The 22,456-nt window shown below is 41.5% G+C and overlaps 1 protein-coding gene across 1 annotated transcript in view; it reads left to right on the top strand.

Annotated features, from left to right (window-relative positions):
* LOC127649053 (protein Wnt-3a-like) overlaps positions 1 to 19,301 on the top strand; it is a 33,816-nt gene extending 14,515 nt beyond the window's left edge. The window contains exons 3-4 of the mRNA XM_052133947.1: positions 13,489 to 13,754; positions 14,363 to 19,301. Of these exons, the coding sequence (XP_051989907.1) occupies positions 13,489 to 13,754; positions 14,363 to 14,842 (746 nt within the window). The 3' untranslated portion in view covers positions 14,843 to 19,301. The remainder of the gene's footprint in view (positions 1 to 13,488; positions 13,755 to 14,362) is intronic.
* Positions 19,302 to 22,456: the final 3,155 nt, after the last annotated feature.

The following is a 22,456-nucleotide window of genomic DNA, read 5'->3' as shown; positions in this document are numbered from 1 at the left end:
GTGGCTGATAGCCCAGGACGCATTGGAATGGGGTGAGGTGGGTCGAGGAGCTGACCAGGCTATTTTGGGCGTATTCGGCCCAAGGAAGGTAGGTGTGTAATCTCCTCGGGGATGCCGAAGTTCCGGAAGACGTGGTCGATTACGAGGTCGGCCAGTTGGGTTGCGTTGGGTAATCCAGGTAGGGGAATCAAGCGGCACATCTTTGAAAACCTGTCAATCACCACTAGGATCTCCGTCCGACCGTCGGAGGGAGGTAAGTCGGTGATGAAGTCCATGGCAATGTGGGACTACGGTCGATCGGGTACGGGCAACGGTTGGAGGAGCCCAGTGGGAAGGTGACGAGGAGTTTTGGACTGGGCACAGACTGGACAGGAAAGGACATAGTCCTGGACGTTGTCCTTGAGTGTGGGCCACCAAAATCTCTTCGTGAGCAGCTCAGTGGAACGAGTGATACCCGGATGGCCGGATCAAAGGGAAGTATGGACCCACTGAATAATGTTGGGTACGTGCATCTTGTTGGGGGGGGTTTGAGGAGGCGCAGGCTCGTTACCTTGAGCCTGTAGGATGGCCTCCGTCAATTCCCACCTAACGGGGGCTACGATGCACGATGTAGGGAGAATAGTCTCTGGCCCCGAAGGTTTGGAGCCGTAGCTGAAGAGTCGAGAGAGAGCGTCAGCCTTGGTGTTTTTGGAGCCTGGGCGAAAGGTTACCGAAAAGTTAAAACGAGTGAAAAACATGGCCCACCTGGCTTGTCTGGGGTTCAACCTCTGAACGAATGTACTCCAGGTTCTTGTGGTCGGTGAAGACAACGAACGGGAACTTAGAACCCTCCAACCAATGACGCCATTCCTCAAGGGCTAGTTTAATGGCCAGCAACTCTCTATTCCCGACGTCATAGTTTTGTTCGGGGGGGGACAGTTTATGGGAGTAGAAGGCACAAGGGTACAGCTTAGCGGGGGTAGCACCGCTCCCACCCCCACCTCAGAGGCGTCCACCTCCACCACGAACGGGAGCGTTGGATCGGTTTGCTGGAGAACAGGGGAAGTGGTAAATGCGTTTTTTAGAGCTTGAAAGGCCTGCTGCGCAGGAGTGCTCCATGTGAGGGACTTCGGGTTGCCTCGTGTCAGAGCAGTGAGGGGTGCGGCGATCTTACTGAAGTTTCAGATGAAGCGCCTGTAGTAGTTAGCGAAACCCAGAAACCGTTGGAGCTCCTTCAGCGTCCTAGGTTCTGGCCAGGACAGGACTGCGGCAACCTTGTCGGTTTCCATCCTCATCTTTCCTGCAGACAAGACATAGCCCAGAAAGGAGACGGAGGAACGATGAAAGGCACACTTCTCTGCCTTAACAAATAAATCGTGCTCTCTAAGTCTCTGTAACACCCTCGAGACGTGGTTAGTGTGTTCCGAGAGTGTGGAGGAGTGAATTAAAAGATCGTCTTTGTAGATGACGAGGAATTGGTCCAGCATGTCGCGGAAGATCTCGTTCATGAATGACTGAAACACCGAAGGGGAGTTTGCGAGGCCGTACGGCATCACCAAGTATTCGTAGTGCCCCCTGGTGGTGATGAACGCAGTTTTCCACTCGTCCCCCTTTCGAATGTGCACGAGGTTGTATGCGCTCCTGAGGTCAAGCTTAGTGAAGATCTTGGCTTTGCTGACTTGCTCAAGGGCCGGCTGGATGAGAGGCAAGGGATAGGCGAACTTTACAGTTACCTTATTCAAGGCACGGTAATCGATGCAGGGGCGAAGCCCGCCATCCTTCTTGTCTACGAAGAAGAAGCCTGACGCTACTGGGGAGGTGGACGGTCGTATTATGCCGAGACTGAGCGCCTCGTCGATGTAGTCCTCCATGGCCTTGGTTTCAGGCAGCGTTAAGGGGTATACTCTGCTCTTAGGGAGCGGGGACCCCGGAAGAAGATCGATGGCGCAGTCCACACTACGATGTGGAGGGAGATTAACCTGGGTCTTTTTGAACACATCAGCATAAGAAGAATACTCCGGGGGAATGGAGACCGGAGATCTCACCTCGGGGCTCTCTACGGAGGTTGAGAAAACAGGAAGGGAAATACAGTGGGACAGACAATGGTCAGTCCAGCGCAACAGCTCCCCCGTGCGCCAGGAAATATGGGGGTCGTGAAGAGATAACCAGGGGTGACCCAAAACTATTGGGTCCTTGGGTGACCGAACAATAAAAAACTGAATGGTCTCCTTGTGGAACAAGCCTACTTGGAGGGACAATGGCATGGTTCTGAAGGAAATAAATCCCGATCCGAGGGGTGCCCCATCCAAAGAATTAACCTTGAGAGGTGGCACAACTGGACTAAGTGGGATACCAAGTCTTTGGACCAAGCCATCGTCCAAAAAATTCCCCGCTGCCCCGGAATCAACTAGGGCTGGGGTAGAAAAGGAGACATCATTAAAGATCAAAACCACAGGGAGGCAGACTTGTTTCTGGGTAATGTTAAGAATGACGGATGTTCTAACCTGGCTTCTGGAGAGAGAAGGCTGGGGACAGACCGGGCATGAGGCAATCCGATGACCCGGTTTGCCACAGTACAGACAGAGGCTCTGTGTCAAACGTCTAGTGCGCTCTGCAGGGGTTAATAGAGCGCGACCAAACTGCATGGGTTCAGAATTGGAAGAGCTTTCGAGAGGTGGGGGGTGAGATGAGTTGGAACCCACCGTACGCTCTTGGATGACTGAGGGACTTCGAAAAGCGCGATCGCATAGGAGATTATCAACCATAATGGAGAGTTGAATTTAATTCTCCAGCGACAGTGATTCTCCTCTACAGGCTAGCTCCATCTGCAGTTGACTGCTCAAACCCAGGCGGTAGACAGTTAGAAGAGCGGGGTCGCTCCACCCGCTACCAGCGGCAAGGGTGCGGAAATCAAGGGCATAATCGGCTGTGGTGCGTGACGCCTGTTTAAGAAACACAAGGCGGCTCCCCACATCTCTACCAGCTGCAGGGTGATCAAAAACCACGGTAATCTGGTGACAGAATTGATCGTAGGAAGCAAGAAGTGGGCTATCGGCCGTCCACAACGCGGTGGCCCATTGCCGCGCTTTGCCAGTGAGAAGTGAAATCAAAAAGTGAATTCTCTCACTGTCAGAGCGTAAAAGGGGGTGATACTTCATGTAAACACTGCACTGCATTAAAAACCCTTGGCAAGCGTCCGTAGAGCCATCAAACCTCTCGGGGGGTTGAAAACTCACGGCGCTCGGAAATACGTTGGGAGCATCAGCGGGTTCAGGGACAGACACAGGTGGAACAGGGTTAAACTGATCAGAAAGCGCACGTACCGTCTGTAGTATCTCTTGTATCTGCTGCCCCTGGGTTGTAAGCGCTTGACCATGTCTCCCAACAGTAGATCCTTGGGCAGAAATCGCCACACAAATCCGCTCTAGTGAGCCTTGGAGGTTTTCCACGGTATCCATTGTGACTAAATTTTGTGAGGTTGGTTATTCTGTCAAAACACACAAGATGAGATAGTCACAATGTCGGGTAAAACTGCTTTATTGGCAGAATAGCAAAAGTACAAAGGGGCAAATCCAGAGAAGCGTAGTAAGGTCGAAGCCGGGAGATCAGAATATACAAAGACAAACAAGAGAGTAGATTAAACAGGGGAAAGCTAGCGAAACACTAGAGCTGGCAAAGTGAAGGGGTAAACTAAACAATAACCAACAACTGTGGGGAGAAAGGGCAGGGTATAAATAGAGGAATTGAACAGTGCAGGTGAAACTAATATTCCGGTGATTGGGAGCGAGTGTGAGAGCTAGAGGGGGCGGAGTGAACTACAGTACAGGTGTACTGTGTTTTTGTCATAAACACTCTCCGATTGCCTTTAAAAACTCAAATTAGATCATTAGATGCTTCACTTTGTTTATAAAATCAATTTCCAAAAATCTTGTGGATGATTACATGGTCAATAAAATCTCATAACATTACATTGAAGAAGGGACATAAGCCATATCTTGGGACCAGGCTATCATAGAGCCATGGGAGTTTTGATTGGCCAGTAAACAACAACCTAGCTACCACTCAGAACATCATAGTAATGTGCTAAAAACACACACACACAAAAAAACACTTAGAACACCTAAGCAACCACATATCAACATCCTGAAAGCCACCTTGTAGACCATCTTGGTCAAGCTGGTTAGAGCTGGTAGACCCCCTATGGACCAGCAATAAACCAGCTACAATATTCCCAAAACCTTCTTACCAGCTTAAGCTGCTATGACTTATATTCCTTTTTTCAGTAGGGAGGATAATGATGACTTATTTTGGTCATTTTACATGAGGGTGCAATTCGAGATTTATCAGATGTCAAGTAGTTAAAAATAAATTACAATTGGTACTTGGTTATTGGAAAAACCTTAAACCATTACACATGTCGTCAGTCATTAGTTATTGATCTGGTATGTCCAGGTTTTGAATGACTAGAGATTTTTTTAATAAGCTTTTGGCTTCCTTTTGCTGCTTTTATTACAGTCTCATTAAATAAAAAGCACCATCAGGTCTCTTGTTTTAGTGAAGTCATCCCACAGTCTCAATACTTTGTCACCACCATCATGAAGAGGGATGGTTGTATGAGGAAGAACAAGGGGTCAGGGTATGTGGGGCCATAACCTGCCGAGGGGCCGCGGGTGGGGTGAATACTGATAGCCGGCTACAGTGGGAGGCTGTGTGAGCCGAGCCAATTGCTTTTAATAAACTCTCAAGCAATTGTTACATTGATGGAGAGGGCTTGAGCCCAAGCGGGCCACTGATGATGGGAGGACTCCTCAGTTCTTCTCCATTGTAGTGTAAATAGCCTCCTCCATATCCCCTGCAGCTCCCCTCCTCCGGTCTAAATTGAAGGGGAGATTGGTCGGAACAGGGGTGATGGGGGGTGTTGAACCGGGTCAGTCTTTGGGTTCCAGGGGTGGCTTTAGTAAATCATTTTGATTGGATTAAAGCTTCTGAGGCTCTTAATAATGTGAGAGGTCAAAGCAGGTAGATTAAGTGCTTTGTTAGGGGCAGTTTAAAGGGCGCGTCGAAGCTCAGAAGCTTTTCATAGAGCTTTGAGAAGTGCACCTCTCACTTTCACTTCTTTGTGACTGACGCCGTCACTTTTGCAGAGCTAGCGCTATTGTACGGTGGTGTTAGTGTTTGTGGTGCAGATGGATGTGCGTTGGTTTCCTCCTCTTTTTTGTGTTGAGCTGAATGGCACAGTGATCTAAGTAGCTCTTCAGTTTCTTGTTACTGACAATCACAGCTGCCGTAGATCTGCTCAGGCACTTTCGGCAGATTTAGATTATGTTCTTTTAGTATTCTAGGCAATAGCGGAGAAATTTCTGTTTGAAACTAAAGGGTAAAATACTTAAAGGTGGTGTGTGTAGTTTTTTCATTGTTAAAAATGCTATTACTAAAATGCAATAGTAGTCAATGAAAACACAAAAAGTGTAAATACTGTGACTCTACGGTGCCACGTGTCTCTGTTTACTTAAGCATCGTGTTACCTGACAGAACAACTTTGGCTCAACCAATGGCGTGAGTTTGGGGTGGTACCATCTGTTTGGCTGACCAAAGGCAAGGCGAGTTTACAGGTAACCTTTTTGAAAAAAAAATTAAAACAAATTATATATATATATATATAATTTATATATATACACTCACCTAAAGGATTATTAGGAACACCATTCTAATACTGTGTTTGACCCCCTTTCGCCTTCAGAACTGCCTTAATTATATGTGGCATTGATTCAACAAGGTGCTGAAAGCATTCTTTAGAAATGTTGGCCCATATTGATAGGATAGCATCTTGCAGTTGATGGAGATTTGTGGGATGCACATCCAGGGCACGAAGCTCCCGTTCCACCACATCCCAAAGATGCTCTATTGGGTTGAGATCTGGTGACTGTGGGGGCCATTTTAGTACAGTGAACTCATTGTTATGTTCAAGAAACCAATTTGAAATGATTCGAGCTTTGTGACATGGTGCATTATCCTGCTGGAAGTAGCCATCAGAGGATGGGTACATGGTGGCCATAAAGGGATGGACATGGTCAGAAACAATGCTCAGGTAGGCCATGGCATTTAAACGATGCCCAATTGGCACTAAGGGGCCTAAAGTGTGCCAAGAAAACATCCCCCACACCATTACACCACCACCACCAGCCTGCACAGTGGTAACAAGGCATGATGGATCCATGTTCTCATTCTGTTTACGCCAAATTCTGACTCTACCATCTGAATGTCTCAACAGAAATCGAGACTCATCAGACCAGGCAACATTTTTCCAGTCTTCAACTGTCCAATTTTGGTGAGCTCTTGCAAATTGTAGCCTCTTTTTCCTATTTGTAGTGGAGATGAGTGGTACCCGGTGGGGTCTTCTGCTGTTGTAGCCCATCCGCCTCAAGGTTGTGCGTGTTGTGGCTTCACAAATGCTTTGCTGCATACCTCGGTTGTAACGAGTGGTTATTTCAGGCAAAGTTGCTCTTCTATCAGCTTGAATCAGTCGGCCCATTCTCCTCTGACCTCTAGCGTCAACAAGGCATTTTTGCCCACAGGACTGCCGCATACTGGATATTTTTCCCTTTTCACACCATTCTTTGTAAACCCTAGAAATGGTTGTGCGTGAAAATCCCAGTAACTGAGCAGATTGTGAAATACTCAGACCAGCCCGTCTGGCACCAACAACCATGCCACGCTCAAAATTGCTTAAATCACCTTTCTTTCCCATTCTGACATTCAGTTTGGAGTTCAGGAGATTGTCTTGACCAGGACCACACCCCTAAATGCATTGAAGCAACTGCCATGTGATTGGTTGATTAGATAATTGCATTAATGAGAAATTGAACAGGTGTTCCTAATAATCCTTTAGGTGAGTGTATATATACAGTATACACACACAGGTAGCCAAATGTTTGGAATAATGTCCAGATTTTGCTGTTTCGGAAGGAAATTGGTACTGTAATTCACTAAAGTGGCATATAGCTGATCACAAAGTATAGTCAGGACATTACTGATGTAAAAACAGCACCATCGCTATTTGAAAAAAGTCATTTTTTATCAAATCTAGTAAGGCCCCATTTCCAGCAGACATCACTCCAACACTTTTTCCTTGAGTAATCATGCTATATTGCTAATTTGGTAATACAAAATCACTTGCCATTATATTAAACACAGTTGAAAGTTTTTTGGTTCATTAAATGAAGCTTAACTTTGTCTTTGTGGGTTTTAGTTGTCACAGTATGCAATAGACTGACATGTCTTAAGGTCAATATTAGGTAAAAAATGGCAAAAAGGAACAGCTTTCTCAGGAAATTCGTCAGTCAATCATTGTTTTGAGGAATTAAGGCTATACAATGCTTGAAACTGCCAAAACTGAAGATTTCTTACAAAGGTCTTCACTACAGTCTTCAAAGACAAAGCACAACTGGCTCTAACAAGGACAGAAAGAGATGTGGAAGGTCAGATGTACAACTAAACAAGAGGATAAGTACATCAGAGTCTCTAGTTTGAGAAATAGATGCCTCACCTGTCCTCAGCTGACAGCTTCATTGAATTCTACCTGCTAATGTTTCATGTACAACAGTAAAGAGAAGACTCACATGTGCAGGCCTTATGGGAAGAATTTGCAAAGAAAAAGCCACTTTTGAAACAGAAAAAAAAAAAAAAGGTTAGAGTGGGCAAAAAAACAGACATTGGTCAACAGATCATTGGAAAAGAGTGTTATGGATCTAAACCCCATTGAGCTTTTGAGGGATCAGCTAGACTGTAAGGTATTTGAGAAGTGCCCGACAAGACAGCCACATCTATGGCAAGTGCTACAGGAAGTGTGGGATGAAATATCACCTGAGTATCTGGACAAACTGACAGCTAGAATGGCAAGGATCTGTAAAGCTGTCATTGCCGCACGTGGAGGATTTTTGATAAGAACACTTTGAAGTAGTTTAAAAAGGTTTTTCATGTTGTTAATGTCCTGACTATACATTGTGATCAGTTGAATGTCTCTTTGGTGAATAAAAGCACCAATTTCTTTCCATAAGAGCAAAATCGGTACATTATTCCAAACTTTTGGCTGCCAGTGTATATATATTTTTGCAATTTAATTTGGCAATGGTAGTGGTACAGAAATTGCATGTTTTACATTTAGAGGCTTTTGAGGCAAAAATCTAACATTTTATATTTATAATATTTTAATAGAATTAGTTGCATTTAGTTTACATTTATCCATTCAAGTTTAATGTGGTTACCCTAAATTACATCCTTACTCTTTTTTTATATACCTGATAAAAATTGCCTCCTTAAATAGCTTAAATGTAGTTAGCACTTAAATCTGAAAAAGTGTATAATTTCTCCTGTACTAGCAGAAACAGCTTTCCGAATATGCCCCCGTCTGCTGTTTATTGAACAAAGAGATAGTCATGCCCCCAACTCATGGCATGTCAATGTTGTTGTGTCAGGCTAGATGGGACGCTCAAACAATCAGGTGAATTTTTATAGCGCCACACAGTTTAAGGTTTTTGAGAATATTAAATTAAGAATGGCTTTCTTATAGTTGTCTCTGCATAAGCTGGTATTGGAGAACATATTTTAACACCGAAAAACCCTTCAGGTTTTATAACTTGTAGTCTTGCTAACTACTGCTTTTCTTGAACTACTTTAAATTAGAAGTAGCTTGTATCCTGGGAAGCTACAGTTTTAAAGTAACTGGTACCAAGTACTGCATTTCATCTATCTTCTGAACATCTTGTAGTCATAGTTTTGCCACCTAGCTTTGCTTGATTTAAGTGTGTGTGTGTGTGTGTGTGTGTGTGTGTATATGACAGACCGCCTACAGTATTGCATTGTTTTGCAAAGTCAAACGGCCTCTCCAAACTCAGTCTCATCTATTTCACAGGGCTGCCTCAGGCTACGTCTGCATCAGCACTCATTAATTTACATTAACCAAAGTGTCAAAACACGGCCCAGTGGAATCCACTTGTGATGAAAGGGGAGTCATCGCAGGTGTTCTTGAAGAGCGCTAGAGTTCGCTGAACACGCCTTCAGTGGATCACATTGCTGGTCGCATGCGAGCTGCAATCGGACACCAGAATTAACTTGTTCTTACTGTCACTCAAGGTTTTGTTGCTATTTGAATCATTGGTTAAACTGAAAAGTAGTGACTTATGCCTTGACAGATGAGGCAAATAAAAAAATGTGGTTGTCTTTTACGTAACTATTTTGTTTTTGCTTGTTTACTCTTCAGCGTTGGCCAAACTGAATAATCACCCAATATTTAGCCATTTTGAGAATATTTGCCATTTTGAGAATATCAGCCGTTAACTGGGCATATTAGGTGGTAACAAAAGTGGTAATTTGAAATGTACCAAAAGACTTGTCAATAGATAGGGCATGTTTTCAGTGGTTCTTTTGTGTGTGTGTGTGTGTGTGTGTGTGTGTGTGTGTGTGTGTGTGTGTGTGTGTGTGTGTGTGTGTGTGTGTGTGTGTGAATTTAAAGTACTGTGCAAAAGAAGTGTTTAGTTTGATACATTTTGTTTATATTTTTTTGATATATCAGTACTATATCGGCCATTGGCCATCATGAACATTTATTAGGCAAAATTGTATTAAGAGTATATGGTGTTATTATTTTATTCTAAATAGCCTTTCCTCTCAATTTCTTCAGATGTTTAACAAGCAATGCAATAACATCTTGGTGTCAATGAAATGGTTCCTTTTTCATTGGCATTCCTCTGGGGCAGCAACCATGTTGGCCACCACACAGAATAAAGTAAAGAAATCCCATGACTCTTAATGCTAACACCCTCATCTAAACCAACTTTGCATGAGGTCAGGGTACCCGGGTTATGACCTCTGCCCTCAAGAGGAGAAACTGTTACAATTTAGGATGTACAGAGAGCTCAGAGCCTTTCATCAAATGCATGTTTAACTGTGCCGGGGGAGGTCTGCTCACCGGTATATCATTAACTCTGCCCAGGAAAGAAAGGATGGGGTGTGGCAAACAGAGTTGATAGTGGGACCTTAGCCCCACCTCATGCTGAGCCCAACTCACCACACAATATCTGGGCGACCATAAGATTAAGCCGAAGAGAAAGCTTCTTTCACAATTCACACGCCCTTTAGATTGTTTTATTAAACCATTTCAATGGGGATTTCCCCATCAGCCGACAAGTGGGGTCCAGCCAATGCATAGTTCTCTGTTGCTATGACTTAACTTGGTCCCCACTAATCACAGGCAAGGGCAAATTTCATATAAAATATCGGGGGCCTTTTGTGCATGTAATTCGCTGTGACAGTGGTAGCACAATGTGGGATTCAGGATCCCAGCAGGTAACAGGGACCATTTGGCATGTGAGGGCCCAGCAAAGCTAGCCTGAAGGTGGGCAGAAGGGGCCAACTGTTGTCACAAATGATCAGTCTAATCGGCTTCACCTGCATTATTTTCTCAGGTAAAGCCCCCCTACCACTCCAATGTGTCTCCATATCTTGCTTTTAACTATTGTTATCCATTGTTCCTCTGGACATTAATCTGCATCCCCCACCCCTTCCTCCCAAACGCATTTTCCGTCTTTCCCTGACCAGTCTGCCACGTCTATGTCAGCCAGCCGTATTTGAACCAAACTTTATTGGCTTCCTGATCATAAAACAGGGGCCACTCAGTCGGTTTTAAATTGTAATTGAATGGCCCTTTCACACCAGACTAAGCATACCACCAATAACCACGTGATTGAGTTGATGGATGCAGATGCAGCAGTTGCTAGTTTGACTAAGAGAAATCAAAGATATCTATGCTAAAGATACAGATAAGCATCTAGGTCAATCCCAAAATCATTTAATGAATGTTGAGGAAATATTTATTTTTTAAGAATATAGAAGAATTATAACAATGGGGAAAATTCATTAAACAGTTGTGCCACTTTTGTGCATTGTTTTTTAGCGCAAAGATATTTGATGGGAGATGCCATTTGCCAGTAACTCAGCAGAATGGGGTCAATGTCAGGGTACTGGAAATTTCAATGGCAACATGACTTCTCATGTGATCATGTTGACTAACCAACTGTGATTAACAAGGCGATATTTGTGCTGGTATAGCACCGTGTAAAAATGAGTCACTGTCATTGTCATTGACCCACCTTAAAAGCGTTTTTGACCAATCCTGTCTTAGCAATTGTTGCAATCAGCCATTTTTATGACAACCGTTTGCTTTTTTACAATGAGAGTCTTCGGGAGTAATATGTGTATGAGTAGTTTTAAGCGTAATTTTATAGAAATTATCAAAATGGTCCTGCTGGGTGACTTATAATAGTGACATGAGGTACGTAGAGATGATATCTGCAGTGTTTCTTCTTTCCTTTTCTTTTTTAAATATTTAAATCAATCTTGAGAAAAGCATGCTATGGATTAAACTGTGTCAGCCTTCATTCCCAAATGAACATGTATAACATCAGCAAGGACACATACATTTCCTCCTAGGTAAATTCAAGCTAATAATTTAACGGTAATACATTTATGTACTGACTTACGTCTAAGTAAAGATGATAGTATAAAGAGTTCACAGCATCATAGGGAGTGTGTTGTAAGATGCTCTGAGCAGTTCTGTTCACATACACTATTTTTATCAGGTGTGTATTGCTTTCAAATGACTCTTTTCTAGTTTCAGGTGACTGTGATAATCGTTTGCCTCAATTCTGATTCACAGTCTCCACAGTTTTCAATCAAATTACTGTGTAAATTAACTATTTCTTTTACAAGAAATGTCAGATAAATATGATTTATAACGTCACTCTTCATTTCATCCTATGTTCGAATATTTTCAATTCTGTTTAGGAGAATATTTTGTTAAAAACTGTGCCATTCAAGACAATCTTCCATTCATTCCTATGGGAAGTTTTGCAAAGCTTGTTAGAGAGAGCAATGGTAACCAAGGGAGGTGGAGCTTAGTGTAGGGTCAATTAGGCTTAGTATAGATTGTGCCTTGTCCACAGATTGTTCTCTTGTACTCTGCAATTAAACACTTTTTTGGTATTAAAATACTTTCTCCTATCCCAACGACAACTATGAGTAAGCTATTTTTTGGCTAATTTTCTCCAGAACCAGGGATTGGCCATCGGGAGCACAGGGTCTTTTTCTGGTTGGCCGGTCAAGTAGTGACCAGTCTCTCTCACCCACAAAGCGCTGATGACTATGACAGATTTTGGTAGTCTGGTGCATCCACTGAAACCTAGCACTTAGAACCAGCTTGCAAAATGGGGAACTGTCCCATGCAAATTACGTTCAACACAGATTCCTTTCCCGTGTTTGCACTTTTACCTGTCTTGCATAATTTCTTTAGGTATAATGCCACTCGGGTGCTAAAACAACCCAGACAATGTGTGCAAAGAAACATCGTAACAAGATGTGGGTTCATTCTGTGAATTCCCCCCACTGATTTTTGAAAGGAATTTTCAATCTAAACATACAAAGGCAGTAGTTTTATTGAGCATTGTGGAATAAGAAAGACTTGTGGCTGATTTTGCAACATCATTATCCACAGCCTTAATTTCTTTAACCAGTTGAAACCTGCAACAAAGGAAGACTTGATTCATTATGTCTCCACAGTCATTTCCTCTCTCCTACAAGTGCAAGACTGCACAAGACCACAGAATATTTATCAAAATGTACCAAGCTGTCTGTTCAAAAAAGGCTTTCAAGTTTGCATGGGGCCCTCGTCAGCAAGAATCGTCACAAAATCCCCTGTTAGACAGAATGTTGGAACATCTTTAAGGTTATTATCAACTAAAATGTGTATTGTTCATTTTCATATTAATTCTGAACTTGGCGCGTTGGGTCTTGCAAAGACCATTAGTCTTATCCATGAGTAATACAGGTCTATTCCCCACCTCATAGTTGCTTAATTGAGTCTTTCTAATTATAGACTTGTCAGCCTTGTACTTACCTCTTTTCTGGAAGGATATGCCTGGTCTTCACAGGCTCATGCTTTAGTAGTGCCACACTATGTCCACAATGAGACCTGAGCTAACTGCCTTTAGATGAAAATTAAATTGCACAATTATAAGTGTGAAGAAACATGAAGGGTGTAATTCTTTCGATGCTAAAACGCTTTTCTTTCAAAGTAAGGCATTTATAGTTTGAAATCCATAGCTCCTTCAAAAAGCGTAAAAATTGCAGCTTTGTGGTGCATTCATATTCTGTTTGGTTGAGCATCCCGACATGCCTAAGATAGCAACATTGGTTCAAACAATGGTGTGAGTTTAGGGTGTGACTACCATTTTTTGTCCAACCAATGGCAGATGGGGGAGTGTTTGGAAAACCTGCTTGAAAACAGTGATCATTTTTGCAATTCTACCTGATGCCACTATTTTATATGAAAAATGATGTCAGGACAAAGTATTGCATCTCCAAAATAACTACAAATTACTGCAGACATCCTGTGTAATCCAATGTGTAAAACATGAAGTGACACTTCACTAACGTTTTTTCTGTTCATTCCCACAGCCACTAGAGAATCAGCATTTGTCCATGCAATTGCCTCTGCGGGAGTAGCATTCGCTGTGACTCGTGCTTGTGCTGAGGGATCAGCTACCAGCTGCGGATGTGACACACGACGGAAAGGTCCACCCAGCGAGGGCTGGAAGTGGGGTGGCTGCAGTGAAGATGTGGAGTTTGGCATCATGGTATCACGAGAGTTTGCTGATGCTCGTGAGAACCGGCCAGATGCACGCTCTGCTATGAACCGCCACAACAATGAAGCTGGACGTGTGGTGAGAACTTTTTCTAGTTATGCTCACCTGGTACTAACAAAGCTTTGGAGGTCCCTGCTGGGAAGGAAAAAAAACTCAAAACCAGCCTAAACTGGTTTGCTGGTCTCCTGCAGGCTGGTCTGGTGGTTGGTTTTAGAAGGGATTGGGGGAATTTTCAGCTTATCAGGCAGTTAATTGATCTGCTTAACTAGATGCGCACCCGCTTGGCTAGGCTGGGAGACCAATTTTAACATTCTGGTATGTGGTTTATGCTGGGTGAACTGGTGAAAACTTAGTTGTTGAAGCTAGTCAAGTAGCATGGTTGACCAAGGCAGTCTTGCTAGTTAAACATCTTAAGAAGTCTGGTGGGGACGTTAGAACACCAGCATCGCATGTGGGGGCCAGCATCCATAACAAAACCTGATGGTGACTGGCTATGCTGTTCTTTTTAGAAATATTATAATTACATATTATTATTACATATTATATATATATATATATATATATATATATATATATATATATATATATATATATATATGTAACTTCTAAGGTAAAAATAAAGCCTTACAGATATTATGTGCAAATGTGGTTCTAATATCAATATTCTGTTATTCTCTTTTCACTAGTCAATCACTGACCATATGTACCTGAAATGTAAGTGTCATGGCCTCTCAGGCAGCTGTGAGGTGAAAACCTGCTGGTGGTCGCAGCCTGACTTTCGGGTGATTGGCGACTACATGAAGGACAAGTATGACAGCGCATCGGAAATGGTGGTGGAGAAACATCGGGAGTCAAGGGGCTGGGTCGAGACCTTACGACCAAGGTACACCTTCTTCAAGCCCCCAACCGAAACAGATCTTGTCTACTATGAAACCTCGCCTAACTTCTGCGAACCCAATTCAGAAACCGGTTCCTTTGGCACTCGTGACCGTGTCTGCAACCTGACTTCGCACGGTATCGATGGCTGCGACTTACTCTGTTGTGGCCGTGGCCACAACACTCGAACTGAGAAACGCAAGGAGAAATGCCACTGTATTTTCCACTGGTGCTGCTATGTGAGCTGCCAGGAGTGTACGCGAGTTTATGATGTCCACACCTGCAAGTAAGTCACTGTGGCTAAGAAGTCACCAAACCAAAATGAGGTTGGGCCAGACATTTGGGGTGGCAAACACCCAAGAGCCTTGCTTGTGGACTGGGTTGGAAGGAGTTGTTTTGTGGTTTCAGTGGTAAGATAACCACTGAAAAGGGATGTAAACGGTGAAGTGATTTTAGAAAGATAGCCTTCAAAAAGAATGCTGTATTAACAGACAAATAAAAGACCCATAAAGGCTTCGATCTCATCCTGACTATTGTTGGGACCCAACACGCTTTTACACAGTCCTGTTGTTTAGTTCTGGAAAGGGACTAAGCTTCTCCTAAGTCTGATGTATGAGGGAATAAGGGGTGGATCAGATTCCTCAAGAGTCAGGCCCTTGGGACCTTGACCAATTGTTTCTCCAAGAAAAGAAAACCTTTGAAAGGGAGAGGTTTTGTCGGCACGTGGCGGCAAACTGTTCTGAGACTGTGGAGAACTCCACAACAACAGATTCAGTACAAACCGAATGCCGGGGTTTGCCCTCAAGTGCCTCTGAAATATAGTAATAGTAACATTATTAGCAATAGCCTTATTACTAACACCATTAAAGAAGCTATGTGAACTCTTTAAATGCAAAGTACATTCCAGTATACCTGAATACCAGCAAAAATGTAAAACAACTTGCAACTTCCAAAACAACTTAACTTCCATACACTTCATGTTGTGTCTCTGTGTAAGACCAAACATACAAACTAATGTATTAGGTTGGGTTTAATGTAAGTTACTAACATTAGGTTATGAATGCACTTGTACCTGAGTGAATGTCCACATGTTGCATATATGTCAGTGTTTTCTTTATCTTATTTTAAAACACTTTCGAAAAGAACCTGAATGAATTAACTTGACTAACAGTTAAACTCTCACAGCATCAGGTCAAACGGACTGATGCAGACATTGCTTCGTTCACCATTCATTATTAGTTTCCCCAAAGATCAATAATCATTTAGGATTAAACAAACAGACAATTAGACAGATGTTACAAAAATGAAAATGTCAGCACTTCTGTCTTTTTGAATGGAGCATGATATTCATTTACATTAGTTGTTTGATATTTTACAGACATTAAAGGTTCACAACGAACATACAAGAGATTTGTGCCTTTATTTTATTTCTGAAACATTAAAGGCAGGGTCCAAAATTAACTCACACCAAGCAACACTGGTTCCACTGGTCCAGTGGAAACCAGGACGTATTCACGTTCACATAAAACATGGTGTGTGCAATTCGGAGGTTGCATTTTCTCTCTAAAATTACATTTTTACTCAACTAATGGTTAGGTTTAGGCTAGGGGTTATGGTTAGAGGGTAGGGTTAATAAAATACGCATTCCTGTTGACTGTATTACATAATTTACAACTAAACATACAACTTGCTTTTGGCACCAAAAACTAAAGCTCACTTGCCTATTCGTTCAACAACACTTCTAGCTTTGGCCACTGGGGAGCCTTGAATTTCAGTTAGCACAGATCTATTTCAGCAATAGAGCTTTCAACCTACTGTCACCGACTTCATCTTGTGATCATTCTAAACATAGTGGCAACACATTCCTGCTGTTAACGACCAAAATCAATGTTTTTGATAGTGTTTTCAGAGAGACTGCTAGCATATTATGTGTACTGTTCGCCGCAAACACAGCTACAAGGGAAGAACATCTAAATCCATATGTGTGTGTGTGTGTGTGTGTGTGTGTGTGTGTGTGTGCAGTAGTAACCAAAAATATTGGCACCCTTGATAAATATGCACAAAAGAAGGCTGTGAAAAAAATTCTGCGTTGTTTAGCCTTTTGATTTTTCATTCAAAAAATATAACCTTGATTTTGTGGTCAGTGAACGATTTTTTTATTAATTTTGATGTTTGTTTTGGGTCATTGTCCTGCTGGAAGATTCAACCAGAGCCCATTGTGAGCTTTCTGGCAGAGGCAGTCAGGTTTTTGAGAGTCCATAATGCCATGTATCCGAACAAGATGTCCAGGACCTCTGGCAGAAAAACAGCCCTGCAACATTCAAGATGCAGCAACACATTTAACCGTTGGCACTGAGTACTTCATCTCTGTGTATGCCAATCCCATCTCTGGTGTTTGCTGCCAAAAATATATTTTTTGTTTCATCTGACCATAGAACCTGGTCACATATGACGTTCCATTAGTGTCTGGCAAACTGAAGACCCTTCAGTTTGTTGTTGGATGAGAGAAGAGGCTTTTTTTCTTGAAACCCTCCCAAACAACATGTGGTGATGTAGGTTATGTAGGTGATGTCCTACACCAGCCGTGATCCTTAGAGAGTCTTTGGCCACTTCTCACCATCTTCCTCACCTTGAGTGGAGACAATATAGAAACACATCCTCTTTCAGGCCAATTCTTAACATCTCCAGTTGATTGGAACTTTTAAATTATTGCCCTGATGGTGGAAATGGTTATTTTCAATGCTTTGGCTGTTTTCTTATAGCCACTTCCCATTTTGTGAAGCTCAACAACCTTTTGCCGTATATCAGAACTATATTCTTTAGCCTAACCCATTATGACTGATGATTAAGGGAATTTGGCCTGTGTGTTACCTCATATTTATACCCCTGTGAAATAGGAAGACATGGCTGAACAATTTCATGTTCCTAGTCTCCAAGATGCACTAAAAAATCTAAAATATGAATGGGAATATACTTCAGATATATTTTACTCATAAGAATTTCTAGGGCTGCCAATAATTGTGGCCAACGTGTTTTGGAGAAAAATATTTATTTAAAAATGAGATATTTCCTCTATTTCATTTGTTTTACTTCAATTAACAGTTATATTTTTGTGAATGTTTTGAATCAAAGATCAAAATGATTTTTTCACAGCCTTCTTTGCTCATATTTACGAAGGGTGCCAATATTTTTTGCCACTGCTATATATATATATATATATATATACATACATATATATATATATACACTGGTGGCCACACTTTTGGAATAATGTACAGATTCGGAAGGAAATTGATACTTTGACTTACCAAAGTGGCATTCAACTGGTCACAAAATATAGGCAGGACATTATTGATGTAAAAACAGCACCATCACCAATGGTCTGTGTCGAGGTAGAACCGTGAAAAGTACTTGTCCTTCAGGTCTACCGCAGCGAACCAATCTTGATGCCGGACGCATGCCAAAATGCACTTCTTCATCAGCATCTTGAACGGGAGTCTGTGCAAGGCCCGATTCAGAACTTGCAGGTCCAAGATTGGCCACAACCCACCACCTTTCTTTGGCACGATGAAGTAAGGGCTGTAGAACCCTTTCTTCATCTCGGCTGGAGGGACAGGCTCTATCGCGCCCTTCTGCAGAAGGACCATGATTTCAGCGAGCTGGATGGTGGCGTTCTCGACCTTCACCGATGTGAATTGGACGCTGCGGAACCAGGGTGGACGCCTGACAAACTGAATCATACAGCCGAGTCGGATGATCCTGGCCAACCAACGCGACAGGTTGGAAAGCGCTAGCCATGCGTCCAAGCTAGGGGTCATGTTCTTGCAATGAGAACATGAACCATCCAGGAACGCTTCCTCAATGTGATTAGGACACAGTCACATGAGGTAGCGATCGTGGCCGTCAGAGGTGGAGAGATAACGACCGCACCCAGAAACTACACAGAGACTGAAGTGCATCTTTAAAAAGACATTCATGTCAGTGTGTTTGCTTAATTAGAGAAAATACACTCTTTTGCAGGAATATATACTCTCTTAGTCTGTCAAAGCGCCCAGGGGCTAATCTGCAGCGACCACACAAAGCCGCTGAAATACACTGTGTATCCAAAAGCAATTCGCTTCTTAGAGGTGAATGGACCGGCAGAGGAATTCAGCTCGCTGAACACAACCAATCAGCTCAGAAGAAAAAATCTGAATGAGTGGTTGTGAGCCTTCTCCTTTTATACCGTATGTCCAGGGATTGGCATGCAAATTCCACTTGCCAATTCTCATTGGCCTTTTCTCAAAGATCTGAGGTGTTTGGGGCTCCCAAGAGCAACCCCTAGTGTCACTACATCGACACAAATTAAATTGAGTGACAGATAGGGAAAGAGTGTTATGGATCTTAACCCCGTTGAGCTTTTGTGAGATCAGCTAGACTGTAAGGTCGTGAGAAGTGCCCGACAAGACAGCCAAATATGGCAAGAGCTACAAGAAGCATGGGGTGAATTGTCACCTGAGAATCTGGCCAAACTGACAGCTAGAATGTCAAGGATCTGCAAAGCTGTTATTGCTGCACGTGGAGGATTTTTTGATGAGAACGCTTTGAAGTAGTTTAAGAAGTTCTGAAAATGTTTTCAAACTATAATAGTAATTTATCATGATATTAATGTCCTGACTATACAATGTGATCAGTTGAATGCAACTTTAGTGAATAAAAGTAGCAATTTCTTTCCATAAGAGCAAAATCTGTACATTATTCCAATCTTTTGGCTGCCAGTATATATATATATATATATATATATATATATATATATATATATATATATATATATATATATATATAAGGAATAATGCTAAATATTTTTCATATCCGTTAAATGATTTTGGCCAACAATTTATTTTTTAAATATATTTTTATTTTGTAAGAACTTAATTTTGGACCCTGACAACATGAGTTTTGTTTAAGCTATGACATAACAAATTCTTCCTATATTCTCAGTTTTTATTTGTAACACTAATAATGCTCAAAACCAGAATTTTCCACTACTGTAATTATCTGTGAATCCATGCCCAAAAATAATGAATTATGTGTTCTGTAAATGTTCCCAACCCAGTTGTACATGAAAGTCAGCAGCAGTGTAGAAATGACAATGAACTACCCTCATTTATATGCTGCTAACTAATAACAGGTTTTTTCGTTATATTTATGCGTGATTATGTGCTTGTGCATTTGTGTTTCTCTGTGTGTCATCTACAAATGTCTTGATGTTTGTATGTAAATGTGTCTATATATGTGCATGAATCTTTGTTTCCTTCTTTCTGTGAAAGACACTGTGTAAGCATAGTTAAGAAACTAAAATGTGAAGTTTTCTACTAATGGAATTTTGATAGAAAGTTTGTATTCGTTAACCAAATAGAGATATTGTAACACATTTTATGTGTCCTGTTATATGATAGCTCATAACAATTTTACATTTATGAAAATGATTTTGAGATGCCTTGAATATTAAAAGCGACACTGTATTTTGACAAATCAATAGAGCTTTGAAAAAAGTTTATAGCCAACCAACATTCTGAAGAACACTGTTGGATACCTATGATACTTATCGCCATGAAAAATTCCAATATTATGATCTCCAAAATATATTTACCTAGCCAACATGTGCTGCAGTATATTTTAAGGATCAATGTGGGAAGGCAGTGTGAAACTCCAGCTTGTACAATTCTTTGGCAGAAGTTCTTGTAGCAGATCTTTCCCTCAAAGTAATTAATTCAAGTTTCCTCTTGCCCATCTCACACTGATTTAATCTCTCATCAATCAGGGATCATTTCAAAGCACATGCCCCATTCAGCGTTCCACAATGCTCTGTTTATTTAACAGAATGATCCGAAGCTAACTACAGAATCAATACAGTGCTTCTTGTTTTTGCGCTTACAGCAGTGCATATACATATTTCACACATATTTCACAGTACGCATATACATTTCTGTTTGCTTCTAAACATGGTCTTAAGTTCCAAAGTTTTGTATAGACTAGTTTCTGTGTTTATGGATTTCTAAAGTCTGAGGATTTTTTATGATTATTTATTTTACTGTAATGTATATTTTAGTAAGAGTATATATTTGCTGACAAAAGATTATCACTTGTGAGGAAAATTTTGTTGTGTTGTAACAGTTTTACCTCAGTGTCTGTTGTTTCTGTTTTTTTAACTGACCACATGGGATGTCCTGCTAGCTGTTAGTTATACTAGCTGTTAATTTTATAACCAAATAAAATAAAATACAAACACTCATTCTCATTTCTGTCATTGAAGTTGATTTTACTTGGGGTTTTATTATTGAAATGGTGTATTCCAGAGGTTCTCCTTTGGTTTTGCTTCAGGACTCAGATTTTACATTGGACATCAAGTCGCAACCCAACACAATCCTAAAATAATTTATTTTACAAAAAGAAACAAAAATGTCCATATGTCAACATATATAACCATTTCTATCTGGAAGACACGCAGGCTTTAGTGAGGTTTAAGAAGGCATTTATTTGATGAATGTAAAACAGAAAGTAATGTCTCTCTTTTTGGCATAGGCCCCGTCTGGCGGTCCGAGGGAGTTGTACTCAGAACCATCATATCCTGCTAGAGATAGGAGGCCTGGGCGAGGAGCCTACCCCCCTGCGGTACGAGGCTCAACTGGTGGTAGTGGGGTGGTGGAGGTTGCCGGTTAGCACACTGAAACAGCAATGTGATAGATTGTGAGCAGACTTATAAAGCAATGGCTTACATGCGTTTGGCTAGGAGTTACCCAGCTAATGATGTGATGATGTACAGCTGCTAGTCTTCCCGCTAGAACTACGCTTCGCTTCCATGACCTGCATAGACCCAACACTGCAAAACTTTTAACATGAAAAAGGAAAATGGACACTACAACTTTTAATAAAAGTTACATTTTATTATGTGCATTTACCATTGTTTTTAATGATGTCGGTGTCCCAATTAGAACAGACTTGCATCCAGTTTTTGAGTCGTGACCCACCAGTTGAGAAATTCTGGTTTATTCCTGATCATTTAAAAAAATTGTAGCAACATAAAATCACTTATTATATTAAGCCACCAAATGGTATAGATTATTAGATATCTTGTTTTATTTTAAAGCGATTTATATCTGAATTATCAGCAATATTGTTTACTTAAACTCGATAGGATCACTTTTTCAGATCGCGACCAAATACTCATGTCAGCCTGTCTTTTACTTTATGTAGCTGTGGAGAATACTCATACAGTGAGTGGCAATTTGGCTGGGATCCATGAAATGTTTATTCAGATACATGCTAAATTAAGTTATTTAAAACTTATGACATCAAAACATCAGTGTGTATTGGCAAACCTGCCAACAACTTGACACTCATCAACTATTTTGTTTATGTTTCTGTGTTCCTCCAAGAATAGGCCTACCACAAATTTACTGACAGCACTTAGTAAGTATTTGTTCACTCTTAATCTTTCCACATTAGATTGTTAAAAGGAGACACTGACTGGTCAAATCTCTTTATTTTCACTTTACATCAACAAAATATTTTTCATCTTGAACATTTCACAGTCTGAAAGGGGGCTGATTTGGCACCCCCTTTTGTGTGGCGCACCTATGTATTCCATATATTGCATACATGTATAGGATTTTTACACCCCAACCGTATATTTACAGCATCTTGCATGCTGTCAATTACCACAGGCAATAATATTGACTCTTTCCATAGTATATAGAAAAACAAACAACACAAAACGAAATTTTGAAATCAAATCCTCTAATAATGGAAGTTTCGCAGGCAGGTGTGAAGCTCTGCAAATAATTTGAGAAATATACAACTATCACTCTGCCTTTCAACTCATGCAATGACCGGATAAAAAGGTAAACCTGGTTACTTTCACT

This window comes from Xyrauchen texanus, chromosome 9, assembly GCF_025860055.1.
Source record: "Xyrauchen texanus isolate HMW12.3.18 chromosome 9, RBS_HiC_50CHRs, whole genome shotgun sequence".
NCBI lineage: Eukaryota > Metazoa > Chordata > Actinopteri > Cypriniformes > Catostomidae > Xyrauchen > Xyrauchen texanus.
This window is presented reverse-complemented; position numbering and strand designations above follow the sequence as displayed.